This window comes from Borostomias antarcticus (assembly GCF_949987555.1).
Source record: "Borostomias antarcticus genome assembly, chromosome: 12".
Taxonomy (NCBI): Eukaryota; Metazoa; Chordata; class Actinopteri; order Stomiiformes; family Stomiidae; genus Borostomias; species Borostomias antarcticus.
This window is the reverse complement of record NC_140245.1, coordinates 10,447,228-10,474,669: the sequence shown is the minus strand read 5'-3', so window position 1 is coordinate 10,474,669 and position 27,442 is coordinate 10,447,228. Positions and strand designations below refer to the sequence as shown.

The window sequence follows — 27,442 nt, the reverse complement described above, 5'->3', positions numbered from 1 at the left end:
GGGCCCCCGAGTGTGCGCGCGCCGCGCGCGGGGACCGCACTGGCCGGTCTCCCAGTGGATTTCGCACCAGACGAGTCTCTCCCCGAGAGACACAGGTGGAATTAAGCATATATTTAAATGGCCACGTCTGAGAAGTCTAGCCTTTCATGTTGAACGCGCTCATAATCTACTCCGAAAAGTACAGTGAGAGAGATAGTCGCCCACTGCGCGGTAGGCTATTCGGGCACGGCTCACTGTACAAAGTAACCCGGATGTCCCTCGCGCGGCCATTAATTTGCTTATCATAACAACCTGCCCCAGGAGTGCATCAGTTAAAGACACAGGCACCATCTTTCATCCGGCCCCCTTCCGTCCTCCATCTGCACGGCTCCTCGTTATTCTCATAGTTTAGGGTAAATTATATAATTCAGGCTGGGCTATATTCTATTCAGGTGGTTTATTATAGCTAAACCGTGCTTGTGAAGCAGCAAGCATCTCATCTATATTTAAGTGAGATGGAATTATCATCTTACATTAATATAGGTACGATGGTGTTTGTTTGTGAGACTGACACTAAATCCTGAATGTAATACTTGGGATGGAGTAGGCCTTGTCCAAAAATCGTATTTGCTATAGACTAAAGGGCCACTGGCTGCACCTCGAGGCTTATCTGAGAACAAAAGAGTAGTGTCCCAAAGCGACAAGGTCTCCTCACTCTACCAGGTAATGAAATTAACAGTCTCATGCAAGGTATTTTCAAATATGGAAGCAGTGAAATCTGATCAGTACACAACATTCTCAGAAGTGCACAGGAGCTCTTAAAACTCATGTAGAATTCAGCAGTCTGGTGGCGCAAACAGGAAGTGATGGGTACATTATTAGGCCTGCTGGCAGGGAGCCTACCTCTCATGATAGTGTTTAGCAAAGGGTGTGTGCTTAGACCTGACCATTACCTGATTTCAAGACTCCAGGTAGCTTCCAGATGACATGCGTACTTCATGTTTTACTTAATATATTTATGATAAACCAGATACAATACAATATGGATGATCCAGATATAATTGATTCATTCATATACCAACACAGACACTCAGAATCACTAGGGAGGCGGCAAAGTATCAACTCTTAAAAAAAGACAAAACAAAGGAAAATACAAAACTGCAGTTTTTGAAAACATTGTTTTTTTTACCTATTCCACACGACCATCAAATGACATTTGAGTTTAGAATGTTTTATTATAGTTTATTGTGGTAGCATTTTCATTTTTTTTTATTTATTTTTTTAAAGAAGAACCAACACAGCAAATAACGTCAAGGGGAGGGTTTGAGGGAGTCACATAGATGCTCCAGGTTTGGCTTACCCCGCGCCCCTCCCAGCCATAGACAAGATGTTCACCATAATACCTACCAACAGAACACACTGCCATAGAAAGCTAAGACTTGTATACAGCCGCTCGCACACCTACAGGAAAACGCTGCTCTGACCACACGCCTCAGCAGACTGCATGGAAAACACAACTATTCTGAAGAGAAAATAGATATAGGTATATATATATAATATATGTATGCATCTACGTATGCATGCATATATGCAGGCTTGTATGTATACATATATAAGCATGTTTGGGTGTGTTTTCACAATGTATATGAATGTGCACATTTAAGTATGTTTGTGAGTCAAGTGTGTGTATCTGTGTGTGTAAGTGTGTGTGTGTGCATGTATGCATGTATAAGAATATGCATATAAAGTACTGGAATGACTTCTTATAAACCTGACCATGATTAGTAGTGATTCCTCAAATAGTTTTCTTGCTGTTCCAATCTTTTCATTAAGGCAAACAGCTGATCTCTGCTGAGCAGTGGCCATCAGATTTTGGGGTTGTGTAATAGAACATTGGTAAACAAAATTTGGCATTAAAATAGATGCAGAATATTGAGCCAACGTTTCTATACAGTCACTGCAGAACTAGGGCAGAGAGAGAGAGAAAAAAAAGAGAGAGAGAGAGAGGAGGGGCAGGAAGGCAGATGGCAGAACAAAATACATGAAGTAAAATATGCTGATAAAATGGAGTCAAAGCAGGGATTCTCTTTTAGCAATACTGTTGCAGTTTCAAGCTCTACTCCTACAGTATAGATCTCCCAGCGAATTCACCAAAGAATTCAAACTTGGTCAACATACACCAAAAAGCAAGAGGATAACTATATATACACAGAATGTGAATGATAAATACAGAATTAAAACAGTCCTGCTTTTTTTGTCCTTTTCTTCTTTTAACTTCTTCATTTTAAACATGGCAGCTGCTCTCCACACAACTCTTACTGGTTTTATTATTGAATCTTCCCAGGTTCACCACAGTTTCCCAAAGCACTTTACCGATGTGAAACCGACTAAAATACTATAGAAGATGACATTGTAGTGTTAAATACAATTCATAACTTTTAAGTCAAACGGGCACAGAGTACTCAGTCCTTACATGTGGAGGGAGGGAGAGAAGTAAAAAGGAAAAACAAAAAAACAACCATGATCCACAGCAACTGTCAGCCAGAAGAACAGATAGATATGAGTCCAGTCCCACGCAGAGCATTCTGCCTGTCCTGTGACAATAGTGACAACCGTAACCCAACCACACTGATACCCCCATGCGCGCGCACACACGCGCGCGCACACACGCACGCACACACACACGCACGCGCACGCACACGCACACTCCGGCGCTCTGGTAGGGAGGGCCTAAGGACCGAGCCGCCTCTTACACCTGTGTGTGTGTGTGTGTGTGCTTGCTTGGTGTTTGGACTGACATCCATCTACTCACATCCGACTATTAGACTCCTGGTGGCTAAGCTGGGGGTGTTGGGGGGGTGTTAAGAAAAATGTTAGTGAGCCCATCCAGTCCAATAGAAAGGCGAGGGGCGGGGCGGGCCCGGGGTGGGGGGGTGGTGTGGTACGAGATTGGAGAGTGGGGGGGAGGGCGGGGGGTGGGGGGGGGGGGGAGGGTTCAGCAGCAGCCCCCGCCAGCATGTTGGCCCCCCTGGCTCCCAGAGAGTGTGGAGTTGGTGGCGGCGTGCTGGGGTCCGATCTTAATGCCGTTCGCCTGCGGAGACAGAGAGGACGGGGGCGGGTGTTAGTCGAGGGGACAGAGAGGGGACAGAGAGAGGACAGGGAGGGAGGGGGTCAGGTAGGAACCACGGAGGGAACACTCGCTGTGGCTCTTCATTGCCGGGCCGAGGGAACGCGTATCGCCAGGAGGAGTTATAAACTGGCTTCGAAAAGACTACCCCAGCTTCAAACACACACACACACACACACACACACACACACACACACACACGCACACGCACACGCACGCACAAACGCCCAGGCGCTCGCGGCCCTTTCATCCCAGCCCCTTTCATCTCGGCGGCCCTTCAGCGTTCGAGGGGAGGCTGAGTGGCTGAGAGGCTGGCCTCCGCCTGCCCGCCCGCGCGGCCCCGGCTAGCCCGGCGCCCGGTAGCAGCGCTTGAGGAAACCGCCTCGCTCTAAAGCAGATTTATAGTGTTAAGGCCAGGAGGAGGAGGAGGAGGAGAGGGCTTCTCAGTCTGCTTGCCAGCGGAGGGAATTCTGGCCAGGGCTTCCCCTCCGTCAGCTGATGCGGTTTGGACCGGGAGCACGGCCACGTTCTCCCCCCCCCCCCTCTCTCTCTCTCTTTCTTCACTCCTTCCTACTACTGTAATAAAAAGCAGCACGCCCAATGGCAGCTGAGGGGCTCGCCTCCTCCAGGCCTCTCTCTAACTCCCTCTGCCTGGCTGACTGGATGGATGACTGGGACCTTGTGGGATGTGAGGAATTTATGTGCTGGCAGAGTGCCAGAGCTAGCAGAGAGAGAGAGAGAGAGAGAGAGAGAGAGAGAGAGGGTGGGGGGAGAGAGAGAGAGAGAGGGTGGGGGAGAGAGAGAGAGAGAGAGGGTGGGGGAGAGAGAGAGAGAGAGAGAGGGTGGGGAGAGAGAGAGAGGGAGTATAGAGAGGGTGGGGGGGGGAGAGAGAGAGAGAGAGAGAGGGTGGGGGGAGTGTAGGGAAAAAAGTAAAGTCTAGAGAGAGCAGAGAGAGAGAGAGCGGGAGAGTAGAGAGAGAGAGCGAAAGAGAGAGAGTGTCTGTAGAGGGGAAAGAGAGTCTGGAGAGAGGGGAGAGAGAGAGTCTGGAGAGAGGGGAAAGAGAGAGAGTCTGGGGAGAGGGAGGGGTGAAGGGAGAAACGGTGGAAGTTTTGCTTGGCTCGGCACACTGGAACCTGCTCTAACCCCCCCCCCCCCCCCCTCCCCCCGAGGGCAGACAGAGAGTGTGTCTCCGCCACAAAGGAGCCCAGGCCCGCCCTCAAACACGCTTTGGCGGGTGAAGACAGAGAAAACTTTGTTGTTTTTTTGGGGTGTTTTTATTGTATGTGTGGTGTGTGTGTGGGGGGGGGTGCTTCCCTCCATTCTCCCTTCATGTTTATCAGACAAAGGGCGAGCAGAGCGAAGCTGGGAGGGAGCAGCCGCCTACAGCACGGAAACAAACAGACAGACAGAGACAGACTGACAGAGACTGACAGACAGAGACACAGACAGACAGACAGGGAACTCAATACCCGGTCGCCCCGGGTGATGTAATGTGATGCACCTCCCTGTGTGTGCGCTGGCTAGGGTGTGGCTGCCTTAACCACCAAGCTCGCCTGTCAGCCTGCGAGGGCGAGCCGGCGGGCTGCTGGAGGTGTTTGTTTACCCACATCACAGCTGGACACCTGGGCTCCGTTCAAACACATGTCAAACGTGCCCTTCGCTCCTTCCTTCTTCCCTTGGAGAAATCACTGACCTGACAAAAGGGGGATTGGTAGCAGCTGTGTAGAGACGCACAGGTTTTTACAATATTGGTCTACGGCAGAGATGAGACCTCAAGGAGGTGGAGGAAGGACATTTACATGTGTAGATATTCTATTTTTCAAAAACGTGGCCCCCAGAACCCTGCCCTCAGCCAGGTGAAAGAGCTGGGAGTCTAACCTTCGCGGCGGCCTTATGCTGGTCCTCTCGATCAAGGGCCCGGACCCCGCTGAACTCTCTGGCCCTCGCAGCCAGGGCTGGGCCTCAGCGACACAGCTGAGCAGGAGTGTGCGTCCGCACATCCCAAGGTCTTAGATGGGGACGCACGCGAACACTCGCAGCTGCGCCGGTCAGATGGTGAGGATCTGGGCGAGATATGCTATCTTATCTTTTCCCACAGAACTCGGTGAAAGAGCCAGAACGCTAGCTGGCTCACGCTATGTGGATTTATATGAAGACATGGTAAATCAGGTCTAGACCTATAATTCAGTAAAGGGTTTTCCACAAAGATGATAACCTTTGGCACTTGTAGCATTAAGCACGGTGATTGACGGTGTGTTGTGGATGCGGGCCTATGGGGTGTGTGAGAGATGTTGTGCAGTCTGTTAAGAAGCCGGCTCACCTCGTTGTTGATGTCAAAGACCCCCTCCTGGATCTTCTCATAGATCTCCTTGGCTGTGTTGATGAATGCCTGGTCACAGAGAGAGAGAGAGAGAGAGAGAGAGAGAGAGAGAGAGAGAGAGAGGGAGAGAAGAGAGAAGGATAGGAGAGAGAGAAGGGAGATAAGGGAGGAGAGAGAGAGGGAGAGAGAGAGAGGGAGAGAGAGAGAAGGATAGGAGAGAGAGAAGGGAGATAAGGGAGGAGAGAGAGGAGGGAGGAGAGAGAGAGAGAAGGATAGGAGAGAGAGAGGGAGAGAGAGAGGGAGAGAGAGAGAAGGATAGGAGAGAGAGAAGGGAGATAAGGGAGGAGAGAGAGAGGGAGAGAGAGAGAGAGGGAGAGAGAGAGAAGGATAGGAGAGAGAGAAGGGAGATAAGGGAGGAGAGAGAGGAGGGAGGAGAGAGAGAGGGAGAGAGAGGATAGGAGAGAGAGAAGGCATGACAAAGGAGAGAGAAAGATATGAGAGAGAAGGGAGATAAGGGAAGAGAGAGAGGAGGGAGGAGAGAGAGAGAGAAGGATAGGAGAGAGAGAGGGAGAGAGAGAGAAGGATAGGAGAGAGAGAAGGGAGATAAGGGAGGAGAGAGAGAGGGAGAGAGAGGGGGAGAGAGAAGGATAGGAGAGAGAGAAAGGAGATAAGGGAGGAGAGAGAGAGGGAGAGAGAGAGAAGGATAGGAGAGAGAGAAGGGAGATAAGGGAGGAGAGAGAAGGGAGGAGAGAGAGAAGGGAGATAAGGGAGGAGAGAGAGGAGGGAGGAGAGAGAGAAGGGAGATAAGGGAGGAGAGAGAGGAGAGAGGGAGAGAGAGAGAAGGGTAGGAGAGAGAGAAGGGAGAGAAGGGAGATAAGGGAGGAGAGAGAGGAGGGAGGAGAGAGAGAAGTGAGAGCATGAGAGGAAATAAGAAAGGGGGAGAAGGGGACATTAGTAGAGCAGCAGAGCTAGAGTGTCTTCTATCTCAGTCAGGGTCTGAGTTGAGGGCTTTGCCCTATATTAATCCCCCAAGATGGCTGCCATTTCCCCCTATCAGAGGGCAAGATGGATGTCAGGCGAATGCAGCAAAGGTGAAAGGTGTACAGTTTGTTTTAATTTGCTCCTTGTTCACTTTTGAATGTCGTTGACTTATTTATTTGTTAGGGATGCACCGATATAGTGACCGTACATCGGTTGGCCGATATTCCCCTTGAGTTCTGGTGAGTAGTAGTGGGCTGGTGAGTTCTGGTGAGTTGTAGTGGGCTGGTGAGTTCAGGTGAGTTCTGGTGAGTAGTAGTGGGCTGGTGAGTAGTAGTGGGCTGGTGAGTTCTGGTGAGTAGTAGTGGGCTGTTGAGTTCTGGTGAGTTCTGGTGAGTTCTGGTGAGTAGTAGTAGGCTGGTGAGTTCTGGGGCCTCATTTATAAACGTTGCGCAAGTACAAAAGTGTGCGTAACCCATGCTGAGCAACTTTCTACGCAACTTTCGGTATTTATAAAAAAACGAGCTGAGCGATAAGTTGGCGGAAGGTGTGCGTAACTCTACGCACACTTCGACCCTCATTTAACTACGATAAGCAAGTTTCTGGAGAAAGGGGAAAACGCGACTCCGATGGCAGAGGGATGAATCTCGGGAAAGTCTGCCAAACACATGACATATTGAATAAAAAATACATCGGTCGCTGCAATTAACCCTCCAATGTGTCACACAGTTTAAACGGAATCAATCGCCACCGTAGCCTAATCACGAAATAATGTCGGCATTGCTTTGGATGTGTCTGTGAATTGACCCATTTGTGTCATAATATAATGTTATGTTGTAGGCCTATTAATTTATAGACTATCCCGAGAAGCATCACGGGCAGTAGCCTATGAATAAAAGCCACATTACGTTAATAACACAACACGACACGAGCCTATAGGCTTATCATAGTAATGATTCCGTATGTCGATAGCCTATACCGCACCAAACAAATGTTGCATTCGGCGTTGAAGTATATTTATTCAGTTAATCATTTATTTAGTTAATTATTCGTATGTTTAATTATCCACCTATTCATTCGTCAATGTATTTATGTATTTATAGCCTATATTTGATTAGGCTTTTATGTAAACCCGAATGACCACTGAGGCCGCAATTACAATGATGTTGAGCGGTGAATGGAAATGTCCTACTTGAGGCAACGGTAGGCTACATTAGGCTATATTGTACATCATCATATATCCTCATATTGTCTTATGATTGTCATGTAGCAGGCATGCGAGGAATGTGGGCCTAAAAACGCATGTCATCCCAATGCTCACATGCCACTTTGGAAGAATTAGCTGTGCGCAAAACAGCGCATGGAGGTGATGCGTCTCCAAGTTGTAAGAACACAAGGGAGCAAGTTAGATTATTAATTTGTCGAATCGTCATGTGTGTAGCTATAATTACGCTTTATAGAATCACATGAAACTCATCCATGGACCTCATATATTTACAAGACCTCGATACAGGCACTGATATAGCTGGATTATAGTAGGCCATGACGCACGGGGCCTTGGATATGCCGGGACTTGGCACAGATGTTCTAATATGTGCTTGGCTATCCCGCAACATCCATTAGAACATGCAGCTTCTATATGCCTACAGAATGTTTTGAGAAAGTATGTGAAATGCATGATATCCCGGAAAATACACAAATTGGATGCTGCAAAGAACCCTCAGATCTGTCGTACAGTTAAATTGGGGATACTTGCCTTAAGTAGGCCTACATGTTTGCATTGTTATGGATGTCATTGTAAATTGACCCGTTTATACGTTGATAAGTTAGGCCTTTTATTCATGGACCACCCTGTGAAGCATTAGGTTACGTGCAATATAGATCCAAACCCCATTACCCATGCAACAACACTATAGGCTTATAATGATGATCAGTTTGGATATAAGCAGCCACCTAATAAGGCCTACCGCACTAAACGAATGCCAATATAGCCTGCATGATAGATAATTCATTATAATCTAAATGGGACCACTCAGGCCTAACAGGTGCTCTTATCAGTCGTGCACATGTGAAATCATCGTTCCGAAAAGATCCTTTTGCGGCGTCTCTACCTCGTTGACCAATACCTCCACCTCACATCGGTAAAATGTCTCTTTCTGCCTTTTGCACTCGACTCCATTGTCGTTCCATATGTATAGGCGTATCACTGACCATTTATAGGCAATTGTGGGCGTTAATTGGGGTGTGATCAGAACGCGCGTTCACGTGCGCCAAGTTAAGTGTTGATTGTGATTTGTAAATGGCAGCTGTCGTAGGCGTGCCTGAGTGAACATGGGTTGTGATGCGCAGCGTTTTATAAATCGGAGATTTTTTGTGCGTATATTTTCGTACTTACTTAGTTAAGCAAACTAAGTTACGTGGATTCTACACAATGTTTATAAATGAGGCCCCTGGTGAGTAGTAGTGGGCTGTTGAGTTCTGGTGAGTAGTAGTAGGCTGGTGAGTTCTGGTGAGTAGTAATGGGCTGGTGAGTTCTGGTGAGTAGTAGTGGGCTGGTGAGTTCTGGTGAGTTCTGGTGAGTAGTAGTGGGCTGGTGAGTTCTGGTGAGTAGTAGTTGGCTACACTTGAATATCCTACGTTGAATGCACTTATTGTAAGTGGCTTTGGATAACAGCATCTGCTAAAGACTAATGTCATGTAATTCACTGTTTTTGTTGGGCTATGCAAGTACTGACACATTCTCATTAAAGGAGTAGTAAAGGGAAAATGCATGTTAAGCCCTGTTTTAAGGTTACTTATGATCATATACAATGGTTCAGATCAAAACGTTGACCAAACTAGCACTTTTGAGAAAGTCTAATAATTGCTCTACAACTGTTTTGGTCATACAATGGATGTGGGTGGGCACCTTGAAAAATCATTCAAAAACATGTTAAACTCTCGATTTCAAAGACAAGAAGCTCACCGAGGGGGTAATTGGTGTCCGTCGGTGTTCTGACATCAAATCCTCCACAAAGTATGAATCCTGTAGGGTTTTATTGATCATTTTATGAAATCCATTGACTTGTATTGAAGCCATGGAAGCGACCGTTGTAGATGTGTAGATCAATCCGCAGAGGGGATTCAGGAAGCGGAACTACTTATGGTAGCTATTGTTATTGTTTATGTTGCTAGGCTACCTAGTTTACGGATGTTTACACATGTATGTGCTGTGACTAAATAGTTCTATGCTAAATATAAAAAAAAAGCCTTTCCAGAATAACTAGAATCTTACTTTATGGCGAATTATGTCAGAACGCCAACTAACAACTCGGTGAGTTTCTTGTCTTTGAAATTGAGAGACTTGAAATACAAGTCAATGGATTTCATAAAATGATCAATAAAACCCTACAGGATTCATACTTTGTGGAGGATTTGATGTCAGAACACCGACGGACACCAATTACCCCCTCGGTGAGCTTCTTGTCTTTGAAATCGAGAGTTTAACATGTTTTTGAATGATTTTTCAAGGTGCCCACCCACATCCATTGTATGACCAAAACAGTGGTAGAGCAATTATCAGACTTTCTCAAAAGTGCTAGTTTTGTCAACATTTCAATCTGAACCATTGTATATGATCATAAGTAACCTTAAAACAGGGCTAAACATGCATTTTCCCTTTACTACTCCTTTAAGTAGGTAGTTGTATAGCAGGCTAAAAGGGCTTTTGAAACAATTCTTCTTCACAAAAATCTGTCATGTTAAAGGTTATATTAAAGTTTTTTTTTCATAAATTTGTATGAATGAATTTGTGGTCATTCAAAAAAGTGAAGAGCTGAAAGACTTCAAAACAGTTCAGTTATTTTTTTATAAGGAAGATTTATTTTGTTTCCCTGGCATAAAACGGGGATAAATAACAATAAAATAAAAAAAAACAAAAAAACATTGGGTATCGGCATCAAACTAATTTATTTAGAACGTTGGTATGGGCCCAGAATTTCACAATCAGTTAATCTCTAATGTATCTGCTTTGTACACACAGGTGTGTCATTGGGAACCTGTTAAGTTAAAATGCACTACAAATAAAAACGCAGGTCTAATGCGCTAACTTGACACGTTGAGTGCTTGTTTTAGAGTAAAACAGTAGTGTGGTCTGGCTGAGTAAATAAGCCAGGTGGAGTTTAAGAGTTCAGAATGAAGTGGCATTAGTCCATGAGCCTCTGGCCCACTGCCACAGAAAATACATCTACACAATGTTACTACACCAAACACACAGGTCCGCCCAAACCTGAGCACACACGCACACACACACACACACGTGCATGCACGCACACACACACAGACACAAACAGGAGTGATGATTGATGGTGTTGTCTCTAGATAGGGCCAAGTGTCTAGGCATTAGGTTGTAGAGGTTGTTTCTGGACTAGGCCAAGGGTATAGGCAGTAGGGTGCAGTGGCTGGTTGTGGATGGGGCCCAGTGTCTAGGCAGTAGGGTGCAGAGGCTGGTTGTGCATGGGGCCCCGTGTCTAGGCAGTAGGGTGCAGGGGCTGGTTGTGGATGGGGCCCCTGTCTCTTCTTCATGGTTGAGAATGTTAAACAGTAACAGATGTGTTCTGTGGGCCTGAGCCACAGCGCCCCCACCTGGCCACACGGGGGTCAGGGCACCAACAGCTCGACTGCGTACTAACATGTGGGCTGCATCTCAACACTCTAAAGATGCTTCCTCTCCCTGTCCCTTACTCTTTAGAGCTACGCCTATGAATATCCACCCTTCCCTTCTCCAACCCTGTCATGCGAGGTCAGCAGTGACCCCACCAGGGGGTCCGGAAAGAAGAATGGAGGAGGGGAAGGAATTAGCATCCGACTCAAACCCCGGAGTGTTAAAAGACGCATCCCGAACGCGTCCACCATTTTGTGCGCCGTACTTCCTGTTTATTGTGATGGCCGTGGATGGAGCGCGGGAGAGGGGGGAATGAGGAGAGGGGGATGAGGAGAGCGAGAGAACGGAGGAGAGGAGCCTCTTCAGATGACTGACATTCTCCAGGGTCAGCGGAACAGTGCGTCTGGGGGGAGGGGGGGGGGTCATGAATATGTATGAGCTGTAAGTGGGTGACGAACACGTCACTTCTCAGTGAGGGAGAGGGGGGAGGGGAGGAGGGGGAGGAGGAGAAGAGAGGCAGCGGGAGACAGGGAGGAGGTGGACGGCGATGGGGGGGAGGTGGAGAGGAGGAGGAGGAGAGGGGAGGGAGGGGGGAGGAGAGGTATCAGGAGGATTGAGAGGACACTAATGAGACAAATTAATCATACCAAGGGTTTCGGCTGGGGGAGGAGGGAGGGAGGGAGGGAGGGAGGGGGGAGGGGGTGAAGACGAGGTTCCCTCCCACTTCATCTCTCCAACCCTCAGAGAACCCGGCTCCCTGGCGCTAAAGAAAAAGCGTGTGTGTGTGTATGTGTGTGTGTGTGTGTGTGTGTGTGTGTGAGAGTCTGTCTGTTAGAAAGGTTATTATAGTAGAAGTGTGAGAGTGAGAAATGTAAAGGAAGGCTGGCCCTGTTTCAGATGCATATTCCTGGAGGCAATCAGTGATCCGTGTGTGGTGGGATTACTGATGTGATTGGTCCGTGTGTGGTGGGATTATTGATGTGATTGGTCCGTGTGTGGTGGGATTATTGATGTGATTGGTCCGTGTGTGGTGGGATTATTGATGTGATTGGTCTGTGTGTGTTAGGATTATTGATGTGATTGGTCCGTGTGGTGGGATTAGTGATGTGATTGGTCCGTGTGTGGTAGGATTATTGATGTGATTGGTCTGTGTGTGTTAGGATTATTGATGTGATTGGTCCGTGTGGTGTGATTATTGATGTGATTGGTCCGTGTGTGGTAGGATTATTGATGTGATTGGTCCGTGTGTGGTAGGATTATTGATGTGATTGGTCCGTGTGTGGTGGGAGTATTGATGTGATTGGTCCGTGTGTGGTAGGATTATTGATGTGATTGGTCTGTGTGTGGTGGGTTATTGATGTGATTGGTCCATGTGTGGTAGGATTATTGATGTGATTGGTCCGTGTGTGGTAGGATTATTGATGTGATTGGTCCATGTGTGGTGGGATTATTGATGTGATTGGTCCGTGTGTGGTGGGATTATTGATGTGATTGGTCCATGTGTGGTGGGATTATTGATGTGATTGGTCCGTGTGTGGTAGGATTATTGATGTGATTGGTCTGTGTGTGGTGGGATTATTGATGTGATTGGATAGGGAAGGGGAACCAACAGGGGAAAACTGAATTTTTAGTTTGTTTGTTTGTTTAGTCAATGTGGGTCTCAGTCTGTGTGTGTGTGTGTGTGTGTGTGTGTGTGTGTGTGTGTGTGTGTGTGTGTGTGAGAGAGAGAGAGAGACACACACAATTGTGAGTGTATGTGCATCTCTGTACGTGTGTGTGTGTGTGTGTGTGCGTGTGAGAGAGAGAGAGAGAGAGAGAGAGAGAGACACACTTGTGGGTGTATGTGCATCTCTGTACGTGTGTGTGTGTGTGTGTGCGTGCGCTACCTCTTCTACGTTGGACGCCGTCTTAGCGGAGGTCTCCATGAAGATGAGGCCGTGCTCTCTGGCGAAGGCCTCGCCCTCCTCCTTCTTCACCTCTCTCCTTGACTCCAGGTCACTGGACACACACACACACACACACACGTATATCAACACGCCGTGAGGAGAGATGATCGTTAGCTCGCCATCATGGAACACCCCGCCCCCTCCTCTGCTGGGCTGGTCATTATGGGTTATTAGACAGGGGGAGCGAGTATCGGGGGTCTCGTCCCGCCTCCTGGACTAATTCCTAGTGGCAGCGTTGCCAGGGAGGTGGTGTGTGAGCCCTAACTGGATCGGACAGCCGCTCGGGAGGGCGGGGTGGGCGAGAGCGCCCCCTCCCCCCCCGATCTAGGGCTCGTTCTGTAACTATGACGACGCGGGCATGTTCTCGGGCCGAGGCGGGGGAGCGTCAGTGTGCTCCGGTCTAGGTGATGCTGACTGCCTGTGAGTTTCGGTCACGTTGACGCTGGTTCGAGCGCAGGGAGGCGCCTTCGGCTTTTTGAGATGCAGCCTGGGTGTTCAGTGGGAGGATGGGATTTTAGGCTTTCTGCAGGAGGATGGGATTTTGAAGTGCTTTGTGGGAAGATGTGATTCTAGGTGTTCTGTGGGGGGATGGGATTTTAGGCATTCTGTGGGAGGATGGGATTTTGAAGTGCTCTGTGGGAGGATGGGATTCTAGGTGTTCTGTGGGGGGATGGGATTTTAGGCATTCTGTGGGAGGATGGGATTTTGAAGTGCTCTGTGGGAGGATGGGATTTTCGGTGTTCTGTGGGAGGATGGGATTTTGAAGAGTTCTGTGGGAGGATGGGACTTTACCTCTTGTTCCCGATGAGCATGATAACCATGTTGGAGTTGGAATGTTGGCGAGCATCCTCTAACCAGGTCGTCAAGTGGTTGAAGGTGTCCCTTCTGAAACACACACACACACACACACACACACACACACACACACACACACACATGAGCATACACCAGGATGTTGGACGCAGGCCCATGCATGCTAGTGGTCGGCGGAGAGGAGGCGAGCGGGGTGACTGACCTTGTGATGTCATACACTAACAGGGCGCCTGCTGCCCCTCTGTAGTAGGAACGGGTGATGGAACGGAAGGACTCTTGGCCAGCCTGGGAACGAACGAACGCACGCACGCACACACGCACACACGCACACACGCACACACGCACACACGCACACACACACACACACACACACACACACACACACACACACACACACACACACACACACACACACACACACACACACAGGTGTTAGCCTATCAGGAAAGCAGGTTAGGCTGCTGATGGAGTGTTTGACCTGCCGTGTCCTACTAGACTAGTGGTGCAGGAGAACAGGAGAGGAGTCTAGCCCAGTCCAGCCCAGTCTAGCCCAGTCCAGCCCAGTCTAGCCCAGTCCCACACCATGAAGGAGAGAGGGCAGCTAGGACCATCCTAGGCTAGTCCAGTAATACGAGCCCAGTAGTAGGCTAGATAAGACTATTAGAGCCCAGTCCAGGTCTGGTGCTGGTCTCCAGGTTTTCTCTCAACAGGGAGGAGGAGGAGGAGGCGCAGGAGGAGGCGCAGGAGGAGGAGGAGAGAACAGACCCGGCCCTGTCAAGTGTACAATAGACATTTCTCTCTCTGCCTATCCCATCTCTCTCTCTCTCTCTCTCTCCCTCTCCCTCTCTCTCTCTCTCTCTCTCTGTCAATGCCCCGTCTCTCTCCCCCGCTATCTGAGTCCCCCGCAAACAACAGGCTCTCTGTGTTCCATCTACATTCTCCGGCTCCGGCCAATCAGAAGAAGCCCCCCTGTGTGTTCCGTCCAGACCATAGTCCTCTCTCTCTCTCTCTCTTTCTCTCTCTCTCTCTCTGTCTCTCTCTCTCTCCCTCTCTCTCTCTCTGGGCTTCCTGAGCAGAACTAGGGGGTTATTCAGAGCACTGGGATGTGTCTGTCAGCAAGAATGCAGTCTGTCCACATAGTTGGGACAGTATGACACATGACGCATGTGTCCTTTGAGCTACTTATAATGTTTTATACACTACGGGTAGACCCAGCCCTAACCTAGCACCAGCCCTAACCTAGCACCCTAACCTAGCACCAGCCCTAACCTAGCACCAGTCCTAACCTAGCACCAGCCCTAACCTAGCACCAGTCCTAACCTAGCACCAGCCCTAACCTAGCACCAGTCCTAACCTAGCACCAGTCCTAACCTAGCACCAGTCCTAACCTAGCACAAGCCCTAACCTAGCACCAGCCCTAACCTATTCACCAGTCCTAACCTAGCACCAGTCCTAACCTAGCACCAGTCCTAACCTAGCACCAGCCCTAGTCAGCCAGCCAGGCAGTAACCAGGCCTGCCAACCAGGCAGCCAGTAAATCAGTCAGCCAGCCAACCAACCAGCAGGTCAGTCAGTCAGTGAGTTAGCCAGCCAGTCAGTCAGCCAACCAGTCAGTAAGCCAGCCAGCCAACCACTCAGTAAGCCAGCCAGCCAACCACTCAGTAAGCCAGCCAGCCAACCAGTCATCCAGCAGGTGAGCCAGCCAGCCAGCCAGTCAGTGAGTCAGTGAGCCCACCCCAGGGCGCTCCCTCTGGACAGCTGCTAACAGTGGAGTTAATGGGGCCCATTGTGAATAAATGATGAATGACAGTCCTGTGCTGCCTGCCATCTGCCCCAGCCGGGGGTTACAGCCGGGGCAGGCCGGGACCGCTGTTACATCACTACGCCAGCGCCTCCTGGCTAGTTACCATGGCTACCACCCCCCCACCCCCCCAAACTCAAACACACACACACACCTGTACATGAGCAAGGACGTATTGTAGCGGGGTGCACAAATGGTAATATAAGAATGCTAAAATGAGAGAGGAGTAAAAGGCGGCCATTTTGGGGCCTGTGGACTCTAGATACAGGAATATGGAGTCTGTTGATGGGGAAACTTTATAACTCAAACTAGAACTGACTGTCAGAAAATGTTTAGTGTGCTTAATCGTCCTCCCCAGCCAGGTGTCCCTGTTTGGCCAGGGGTGAGGCCAGGGGAAGGGCCTAGGGAGAGGCCTATGAGGGAGCCTCCAGGCCTCTAGGCCTGACATCAGCTTTACTGATCTCTGGGATTCGACTGGCATTACTGGAGCTATGTCACCACCTAGAGGACTGTAGGAGTACTGCATGTGTTATGGTCAGGCCAGCACTCAGCCTTAGGAAATAAAAAAATAAATAAACACAGACACTGAAGAATGGCTAATGAATATTACTGGACTTACAATGCCGATGGATCATTGATCCAGACATAGGGCATGCATAGGGATGACCAGGTTTGGGTGAATGTTGGTGGTAGGCAGTTATACCAGTAAACAACAGTGCGCTATGACATTATATCCCTAGGTGTGATGTCGACTGAGTGTGTGGTGTTGACAGTGTGTGGTGTTGAGTGTGTGTGGTGTTGACTGTGTGTGGTGTTGACAGTGTGTGGTGTTGACAGTGTGTGGTGTTGACAGTGTGTGGTGTTGACAGTGTGTGGTGTTGACTGAGTGTGTGGTGTTGACTGAGTGTGTGGTGTTGACTGAGTGTGTGGTGTTGAGTGTGTGTGGTGTTGAGTGTGTGTGGTGTTGAGTGTGTGTGGTGTTGAGTGTGTGTGGTGTTGAGTGTGTGTGGTGTTGAGTGTGTGTGGTGTTGAGTGTGTGTGGTGTTGAGTGTGTGTGTGGTGTTGAGTGTGTGTGTGGTGTTGAGTGTGTGTGTGGTGTTGAGTGTGTGTGTGGTGTTGAGTGTGTGGTGTTGAGTGTGTGGTGTTGAGTGTGTGGTGTTGACTCAGTGTGTGGTGTTGACTGAGTGTGTGTGGTGTTGACTGAGTGTGTGGTGTTGACTGAGTGTGTGGTGTTGAGTGTGTGGTGTTGACTGAGTGTGTGGTGTTGACTGAGTGTGTGGTGTTGACTGAGTGTGTGGTGTTGACTGAGTGTGTGGTGTTGAGTGAGTGTGTGGTGTTGACTGAGTGTGTGGTGTTGACTGTGTGTGGTGTTGAGTGTGTGGTGTTGAGTGTGTGGTGTTGACTGAGTGTGTGGTGTTGACTGAGTGTGTGGTGTTGACTGAGTGTGTGGTGTTGACTGAGTGTGGTGTTGACTGTGTGTGGTGTTGACTGTGTGTGGTGTTGACTGAGTGTGGTGTTGACTGAGTGTGTGGTGTTGACTGAGTGTGTGGTGTTGACTCAGTGTGTGGTGTTGACTCAGTGTGTGGTGTTGACTCAGTGTGTGGTGTTGACTCAGTGTGTGGTGTTGAGTGTGTGTGGTGTTGAGTGTGTGTGGTGTTGACTGAGTGTGGTGTTGACTGAGTGTGTGGTGTTGAGTGTGTGTGGTGTTGAGTGTGTGTGGTGTTGAGTGTGTGTGGTGTTGACTGAGTGTGTGGTGTTGACTGAGTGTGTGGTGTTGACTGAGTGTGTGGAGTAGGTCTACTTACCGTGTCCCAGATCTGCAGCTTGATCTGTTTACCATCTATAGTGATCATCCTCGCCCCGAACTCCACACCTGGGCAACACACACGCACACACATGCGCGCGCGCGCGCGCACACACACACACACACACACACACACACACACACACACACACACACACACACACACACACACACACACACACACACACACACACACACACACACACACACACACACACACACACACACACACACCGTATTATGCATATTGTCTTCAGTCCTTCGAGGTAACCATTGTGGTGTGTGTTACATGGTTTCACAACAGTTGGGTTACGTAGCAGATCCTATTGAAATGTTAATAGATGTTAATAGATGTATTGTAAGCTGATGCTAATGCTTCCTCCTCACTGAGATGAGAGCCAATAATAAGACCCTGAGGATGAGTTCTCCTTGCTGCTAAGTCCCAAGACCTGACTAATGGATAGAAGAGCATCGGAGCTGAAGAGTAGGATGATTTAATCAGGGCTCTCTCCAGTCCAGTAGAGAGGCGGGGTACTGTTTAATCAGGACCGGCTACTCACTCTGCGTGTGTGTGTGTGTGCCTGTGTTAAGGAGTATTACATGTGATGGTGACAGAGCAGGAGTATTACATGTGATGGTGATAGAGCAGGAGTATTACATGTGATGGTAATAGAGCAGGAGTATTACATGTGATGGTGATAGAGCAGGCATCTTACCGATGGTGAGGTCGTGAACCGGCTGAAACCGTTTGTCTGTGAACTGTAGTAAGAGGCATGACTTCCCCACACCTGAGAAAGAAACACGCATGGTCAAATATACACACACACACACACACACACACACACACACACACACACACACACACACACACACACACACACACACACACACACACACACACACACACACACACACACACACACACACACACACAGTTTTGATGGCTAACATATTCATGTCACACAGGTTATGAGCATGCAAAGTATACACACTATACAGTCTTTCACTCACACACTGCAAACCTAACTACAAATATCGTCCCAAGTCCTCAGCGTAGACTGGGTATCTGCAGATTCATGGGATGAGAATTAAATATCAGATTGAATAAAGCCGGTCGGGCCTTCCAAGATACCGGGACCTAATAATCCCACACACTGATGAACTCTCAACAGCCGTGGCTCCCTTGCTTACAAGGGAGCACATTTGTTTTCCCTGGCGTTTTAATACTAAGTATCAGAGTAGCTCTTTATTATCTTTCATTATGCTCTATTGTCCTATTGTGTTGTCTACTGTATTTTTTGTATTGATTGAAATGGAGCACTTTGGTCAACTCTTGTTGTTTTAAATGTGCTTTATAAATAAAGTTTGATTGGATTGGATACAAGGGAAGCACAGAATACTGAACACAAGAAGAGAGGGCCAGTGCACTATTGAGACACACCCCCACACAGGTCTGCAGTACACTCAGCTGTGACCGTTTGCATCTCATCTTCATTAGGGACATGAGATGTGATTGGTTAGACAGGGAGGAGAAGCCTCATCAGTCTCAGGGTTATGATGATCAGAGGCTAGTAGGCCTATGTTACATCTGGGGGTGACTGTAGCTCAGTTGGTAGAGCGGGTCGTTCAATGATCGAAGGGTCAGCGGTTCGAATCCCAGCTCCGACTGTCCACATATCGAAGTGTCCTTGAGCAAGTCCTAACCCCCAAATTGCTCCCAATGAGCAGGTTAGCACCTTGCATGGCAGCTGCCGCCATTGGTGTGTGAATGTGTGTGTGAATGGGTGAATGAGAGGCCATTGTAAAGCGCTTTGAGTGCCGCTACGGTGGAAAAGTGCTATATAAGTGCAGTCCATTTACCATTTACCATCTGGTGTGATCAGAATCAGAATTTGTTTTATTGCCATTGTAGTTATTCTACATACTAGGAATTTGCTTTCAGGCATGGTGCATAACATGGAGACATTGGACAGGGTGCAGGGATGAGACAGGACAGTGCAAAGGGCAAGTTCAAAGTACTAGTACAAAATAGTAGGGTTGGGTATCGATTCGAATTTCAAGAATCGATTCGATTCCGATTCACAACGTTCAGAATCTATTATTACGATTCGATTCAATATCGATTCGGTTAGTGTTAATAAAACCTGTTTTTTTTTAGCTGTAACCTTAATTACATGACTGCCAAGTTATGCAACACATCGATTCTAGGGCTGGGTATTGATACCGATTTCCAAAAATGAATGAATGAATGAATCATTGAATGAATGAATGAACTATTCATTCCTTTATTTATTCCTTCATTAAATAAAAGATCGATTTTGGGATTCAGAATCGATTAATCGATTTTTTAAACCCAGCCCTACAAAATAGTGGTGTCAGTGTATACAGCAATGTTTTCCTTACCATTGCCTTGGGGGGGCGGCTCGCCCCTCCTGAAAGACCCAAAAAGCCCCAAAATAGCAGACTTTTAGATCGTTACGATTTTTCAGTATCAATGGAGTTTAACATGGCGAAAATTAGCACATTTTCTGACTGGGAGTGAGAGATGATGAAATAAAAAATATTTTCGGTTGCTGTAGCTAGCTACATAAGTAATGTAACCACAGTTTAGTCTATGTCTTCTGATGTTAGTAACTACTAATACCTACTACTACTAACAGGTTAGTACCCGTCAGTAGCTGCGATTAACCTCTGTAAGCGAAGCAAAGTCTGCCAACTGAGGGCCCCCGCCTGGGCTGGTGTTCGGCTGCCACAGGCGGGGAGGGCAGCCGGCGGAGCTTGCTCTTCCGGCTCCCAACCCAGAATTCTGCAGCTGAACACCAAAGGGCTCACCCCCAGCAAGATCAACGTCATCGCGCACCTGGCCTGCAACACTAAGGCCCTCGTCATCCTCCTCCAGGAGACCCACTGTGTAACAGCAGATAAGCCAGTTCTCCCAACTTTTGCTCTAGCTGGGTCTACCCTAAGCAAGAAGCATGGCATTGCTACGTTCGCCCATCAAAGGTTGAACTGGACTCTCGTCGACCAATCCCCAACTGGCTTGGCGATTGAGTGGTTGTGCGTGGATGTTGCCGGCTTCAAAATCGTCAACGTCTACAAGCCTCCGCCCTGGCGAATCACACCAGCGTATCTCCCAGTCTTCCCCTACCCCTGCCTCTATGCTGGTGACCTCAATTGCCAGCATGAGGATTGGGGGTACAGCACCAATAAATCCAACGGAGAAAACCTGGCTGCTTGGGCAGCTAACAACAGCCTATCCCTGTTGTACGATCCCAAGGGCGCAGCCAGCTTTGTCTCAGGTCGCTGGAAAACTGGGCCGAATCCTGACTTGGCATACACGAGCGTCGGCGCTGATAACCGGCTCCCTGATAGATGCGTGCTAGGAAAGTTCCCACGGTCCCAACATCGACCATCGCTGATCACCATGCCTAAACCCGTGGACCTTGTCCCGAGCGAGCCGGTAAAGTGAACTTCCGAAAGGCCAACTAGAAATGCTACCCCCTCCTTACACATAGATCCACGAGGTACCTCCCACCACCTAACACCAACAATGTGGACAAGGTGTACCAGGAACTCTGCGGCATACTGGTGAAAGCGACCAAAGAAATCCATCCCATGTGGACGTCGCAACAGCTACAAACTGTGCTGGGATACGGAGTGCGAGAGTCTCTACTGTGCCTTCCGCCGGGCCCCCCCACAAGCTGAGTCAGACAGACTTGCTTCAGCCCTGCTGTCTAGACTCAGCCGAAGGAGACAAGAGCCCTGGGAGGAGGCCATTAACTTCATTGACTTCTCACACTCCAGCCGCAAGGCACAGAGCATACTTAACAACCTCACTGGTAGGTCTAGACACTCCCCCCGTCACTGCCCCATCTCTGCAAACAAAATTGCCACACAATTTGTGAAGTGGGACATACAAGGGCAAAATCCACAAATCGTCACGTCTCATGGCAAAAGAAGTGTCTGACGTCTGGAAGGCCACAACTCCTAGCGGCAGTAACATCTCCGGTGAATTCAGTTTGCCGCTGCCCTCCAGCATGTAAAGCAAGGCAAAGCTGCCTTGAAGTCCTGGTTCAGAGCGTTCCTCTCTTCCTGCTTGCGCCAACTCAAAATCCCCAAAATCTGGAGAAGAGCCCTAGTTGTCGCGATCCCTAAGCCGAACAAGCCTGAAGGGAACCCCAAGAGTTACCACCCCATCTCTCCGTTATATATCCCCTTCAAGATCCTCGAGCGTCTCATCTACGCCCGCGTCGAACCAATCATCGACCTGCTGCTCCCACAGGAGCAGGCCGGGTTCCGATGTGGGAGATCGACCATAGATCAAGTCACTTTGATGACTCAAGACATCGAGGACAGCTTTTCGGCCAAAAAGAAGGCCGGAGCCGTCATTATAGACCTGACGGCTGCCTACGACACCGTATGGCACCGCGGCCTCACCTGCAAGCTGCTCCGCCTGCTGCCGGACAGGCACATGGTCAGAATGATCATGGAGCTTGTCCGATACCACAGCTTTACCCTCACCACCAGTAGCGGACAGCGAAGAAGGTTGCAACGCCTTAACAACAGCGTCCCCCAGGGATCTGTCCTGGCCCTCCTCCTTTATAACATCTACACCTACGACCTGCCAAACAGGAGACCTTTAGCCAGGACATGCAGACACTAGCGGCATACCTCCGGAAATGGAGATTGAAGCTCAGTGAGACAAAGACGGTGTCGGTGGCCTTCGACCTTAACAACAAGGAAGCCAAATGTGAGCTCCGAGTGCACATCATCAGTGCGCATCCAGCCCACTGGCCTCCGCCGCACAGGAACCACAGTACGTCTCGACTGCTGGGCCGTGGAGCTTTAAGTCGCACAGAAACAGACGTTTGAGATCATCTAACTTCCGTAGTTTGATGTATTTCCGACAAAAACAAGCTTTGAGGGTGGGACATAATGTTTAGAGGAATTTGATTGGAACATTGACAAGTGGACGGGTTTTAAGAACTTTAGACAGATTCGATAGAAGGATAGCGTTGATTGACGGGTGGATGTCGTGAGATTATTGGCCTAAAATCTAAGGAACCTGTTGTCGTCATTGCACGTGACCTACCATTTTCCAGGAAGTAAGAAATTATATACTTTGATATAACATTACAACAAAAGTAGAATTTTGTAATTTTTTTGGTTGACATCATTGAATAGGTGAACACTATGACCAATTATGTGAACCAAAATGGGACAGAATTATTTTTTCATTTCAGTGCAACTTTAACCACCTGCTCCACGACAGGCTCACTGCAACAGCGGAGCCTCCCCGGCGTCTCAAGTCGAGACACCCTGCTGTGCCGCACGGGATCTCCTACAGCAATGCAGAGATCTTAACATCAGCGAGGCAGGATGGGCGGACCACACCTGGCGTGTGGAGTGAGAGGCAAACACCTCCAGACTCTGCGATTTCATCCTGGAGCTAGATAATGTGTGTGTGTTCTGGAGCTAGATAATGTGTGTGTTCTGGAGCTAGATAGTGTGTGTGTGTGTTCTGGAGCTAGATAATGTGTGTGTGTTCTGGAGCTAGATAATGTGTGTGTGTTCTGGAGCTAGATAATGTGTGTGTTCTGGAGCTAGATAATGTGTGTGTTCTGAACTAGATATTGCATGTGTGTGTTCTGGAGCTAGATAGTGTGTGTGTGTGTTCTGAGCTAGATAGTGCGTGTGTGTGTTCTGGAGCTAGATAATGTGTGTGTTCTGGAGCTAGATAATGTGTGTGTGTTTTGGAGCTAGATCGAGTGTGTGTGTTCTGGAGCTAGATAATGTGTGTGTGTGTTCTGGAGCTAGATAATGTGTGTGTGTTCTGGAGCTAGATAATGTGTGTGTGTGTTCTGGAGCTAGATAGTGCGTGTGTGTTCTGGAGCTAGATAATGTGTGTGTGTGTTCTGGAGCTAGATAGTGTGTGTGTGTGTTCTGGAGCTAGTGTGTGTGTGTGTTCCGGAGCTAGATAGTGTGTGTGTGTTCCGGAGCTAGATAGTGTGTGTTAGTGTACACCTGTGTCTATTATGCGTCTCCAAATGTGTCCAGCTGACCACTTGTGTTCGTATAGAGTAACCATAGTAACTCACTCACTCCTGCCTGAGTGAGTGTTGCACAGCTGTTCCATAAATCAATAATCTGACTGTTAGACTTTGAGCAGATTGAAAAATAGATGAAGAATAGATAGTGTGTGTGTGTGTTCTGGGAATATATAGTGTGTGTGTGTGTGCGTGTGTGTGTGTGTAGCTATTTCACAGCCTAACAGAAGGTGAAAGTGGATGCACACCACGCCGCGGGGGGAGGGTTAAGTGAAGCTGTTTGAGGAGCTGTGAGCACCACCAACCCGCTCCAATGCAAACAGGTGAAGCCTCCAGGACACCAGAGGGGCCCTCGGCTGGTGTTTCCAAGGGTTACCAGCAGCGTTGCTAGGCAGGGGAGCCATAGCAACGGAGGGCTCGCCAGGAGGACATCGTATGGAAACAACAAAGCCGTGTCATAATCAAGTCTGCACGATGTGCGGAGCCCCGCGTGAGCCAATCAGCTGCTGGCGCCGGATCGATGGATGCGTTCTATAGTGCTCGGGTCATCGCAGAGCAAACAGTCGTCTAATAGCCTGAAGTACAGTGAGGTAATTACAGAACCCTGCCTACAGCCTTAACCAAACATCTAGGTACCAGAATGCTAGAAATTAGCGCCAGCGGATAGGTTAGGTCTAGTAAGAAAATGTGATTATATCACAACAACAAGATGGCACCACTAGACATAACTAATCAACCATGTCTTATGACTACCCGATAGAATCCAACACTACCACTTACATGTAGATCTACTATGCCATAATAACACATCCATCACCTCGCTTTTGCTTTCAACTAACTGAACAGCCTAACGGTTAAAATCCAAACATCATCACTGCCACAGACTGCCATGAACAGACCAACGGTGTCCAGATGAACATGACTAAATTGCAGCCCTCGTCATCATTTAGAACACAAGCTGCATCATAGCAGGTTGGGTTTCACTGTACTGGTCACATGATGACCACCAGTCCAGCCAGAGCAACCACGTCCTGGAGAGCTGGTATAACTGGCCCAGGCTGGTTATCTGTAGGCTGGAGGCTAGAACCTGTTAATCTCCAGGCTAGTCTAGACTAGGTTAGGCTACAGCGTGTTTATCACTGGGCTAAAGGCCAGGCTAGGTTATAGTCTGTTTGTCCCTGGGCTACAGGTTAGAGCTTGTGTATAATTGAGCAGAGGCTTAAGCAGCCTGTTTACCAACTGAGCTAACGTTAGAGGCATAGCTAGGTCAAGCCAGGCTAGAGTCATGCAATTGCTGCTCAGAAGCACCTGGTTTTATTAGCACTGCTGAGTACTAGCTAGTGGAGAGGCTACTCACTCTGTGTCAGCAGATACTACAACTACAACAACAACAACAACAACAACAACCTCACAGGCACCAATCTCCAGTCCACTGGCAAGCTATAGCCTAGCCGCTACTCTAGCTAAAAGAAAAATATGAATCTATCTCTAGCCTAAATCATAAAACAGACTTCACTTAGCCTAGAGGTCCACCTTATAGCCAACCTTAGAACTCATATCATAAAGTACACTGATAGAGCACAACTACAACATCCTCTTCAGGTTATAATCCTACGGTTATTATAAGGACAGTCTCTCCTCACCTCCTCTGGATCTAGTGGACAAGTTTGTCCCCACTGATGGTGTCTGCATTGGGGTTTGAGGACAAGCAAAGATGTCCTCAGTTCCCTAACTACAATCATATGACCTGCTGTTGTGGCAGGTTTCACTGTGTCCCTCGTCAGTATCGCTTCCACACTCGCTTACCCACACTTGGTTCAAAGTGACAAGTTTACAGAAATGCCGCTCTAGCGAGTTATACCACTGGAAAGATAGTGATTTGATGGCCCAGTGGGTGGTATTGATAAATACTGAGGAGTGAGATTAATCAATTCAACTCAGTTACACTCACCCCCCTGAAGTCCACACACTACAGCGACTCCAGCTGGTCAAGCTGATCCCAACTGGGTACAGTACATCTGGAACCAACGGCACCACAGTCAATGGGTTCAATCTGGGGTCCTCTGACTCACGAACACGTGACCACCTCTCAAACAGCGCTTTAACCAGCTACCCCACCAAAAAGATGACGATTGGACGGCTCGGGTGGGCGGTACTTATACTGAGAGTCAGTTTAACCAATTTAACTCTGTTACCCTGTCACTGTCAGCAAATACAATTCAGCCTCTTCCGTCGCAACTCCTCCTCTATATAACCCAGTATCTCAATTCTTATTCCCCCTGGGGACCAATAAAGTATCTATCCATCTAATTCTCCATCCTCTCCTGTATGTTGAGTCTAGATTTAGAAGCATGGGTTTGCAGGGACTCCTAAATCTATAGCCTACTAAAAGGAAATGGCTGGATATTTTGGATTCTATGATGTTGTGACAAATTACCACTCAAACCCCAAATTAGTGAGCACTGTAGTTGTCCTAATACTATAGTAGCCCTATAATCCCCTTCTTTCATGGAGAAGAATTTGGCCATGGTTTGGCAACTCCCCCTGTAGAATTGAGCAAGCTAGACACCGGAGTTGTTGACAAACAAGACACTTGATATGAGTAAGATGCTAATCTTAGGTGGGCATCAGCTGTAAGCATATTACCCTGCCAGTCTAGAGAGATGAAGATTATATTAACCTATAACCCTGTCTGATGATAACCAGTCACAAACCTAACTAAGGTGATAGCTAGCTAATCTAATTCCGTTTCTATTGATAGATGGATATATTGAATACATTTGAAAGGACTGTGCGAGACATATCGGTACAATTTAAGACAATCTAAAGACAACTGTAGCGTAATTGCTTTAGAGAGAAAGCGTTTCCTGAATGTTGATTTGACCTTATGCGTCAGTTTAACTTATCTGTTATCATTAAGTGCGGTCATCTTATCAGCCTATTTAACGTTGGCTTAATGGCTAACCACGACGTCTATCCTCTTACTGTGGAGCAAACTGGCTAATGTGAGCTACTGTAGCTGCTACGGCTAGGCCGCTTATCACCATAATCTAGGTACAAAAAACCTACTCAGCGGGGGAGACAGGAAATCCAATGTCAGATTGACAGCAATAGAATACAAACCCACATTCTGAGCAGCTAACATTTGCTAGCTAACGAGGCTAATGATCTCCAAATAAATCTGGTAAACGCCATTTCGAGAGCCACTGAACTCCGAGTCTGGTTGACGTTTGTGGCCTTGTGTGGCTGAAGCTAAGCTAGACAACAGTTTCGGGGGGAAATGCCAGTGTTTCATGGTAGCGTTAACTAACTAGTTAAGTGTCAAATTAACTGTGGTTTATCGGATTGTAAACAAATGGCAAGCTGGCGAATAGCTATGTAGTTGGCCAATGATGGTTGGTAGCTGGCTCGACTACTCATTTCGCTCATGTTAGCCGGCTAGCTAGCTCCGGACCAGACCCCCACCCTGCGCACAGCGGACGACTATGGGCCGACTGCTGTTGAATGCGATGTAAACAGTTGCTGACAAGCTATTAAATTGACCAGCTACGCCATTCTGTGACATTGTTAACTATTACAATCGTTTTGATGCAGTAATTACACGCCATCAAACGATGTTCGCAGGCGAGAAATTGGACTGTCATCCCAAGCCTTGCGTCTCTGCTTTTACCACGTCACTGGACTCTCCAACACTGCGGAAATAGAAGGCTCGCTAGCTAGCTTGCTAATGCTAACCGTCATTGCTGCTTACCCGTGTCTCCGATAATGATGTATTTGAAGAGGTATGCATATGCCATGGCCACTGGGTCCTGCGTCAACCTGCCTTGGCCTTTATACTTTGGCTCCGCTACTTGAAATCGTATTAAAATGTCTATGTAAATGTCTCGTTTCTTGGTAGCGCTGCGCCTTGCTAGCCTCCTTTCTCTCGGTGTGATGGGAAGGAACAATAAACAGCCCAAGCCTCAGCTGGCGACGTCATACGTCC

General features: G+C 48.2%; 1 protein-coding gene across 1 annotated transcript; it reads right to left on the bottom strand.

The window, feature by feature from the left end:
* Nucleotides 1-1,095: 1,095 nt before the first annotated feature.
* On the bottom strand, nt 1,096-27,380 carry rab2a (RAB2A, member RAS oncogene family). The gene is made up of 8 exons (XM_084446800.1): nt 27,209-27,380; nt 18,127-18,198; nt 17,412-17,479; nt 14,008-14,090; nt 13,785-13,877; nt 12,933-13,044; nt 5,427-5,495; nt 1,096-3,070 (listed from the first exon to the last, which is right to left on the bottom strand). Exons 1-8 carry the CDS (start codon nt 27,252-27,254, stop codon nt 2,975-2,977), a joined length of 639 nt encoding a protein of 212 aa, XP_084302926.1. The 5' UTR covers nt 27,255-27,380; the 3' UTR covers nt 1,096-2,974.
* Between the last annotated feature and the right edge of the window lie 62 nt (nt 27,381-27,442).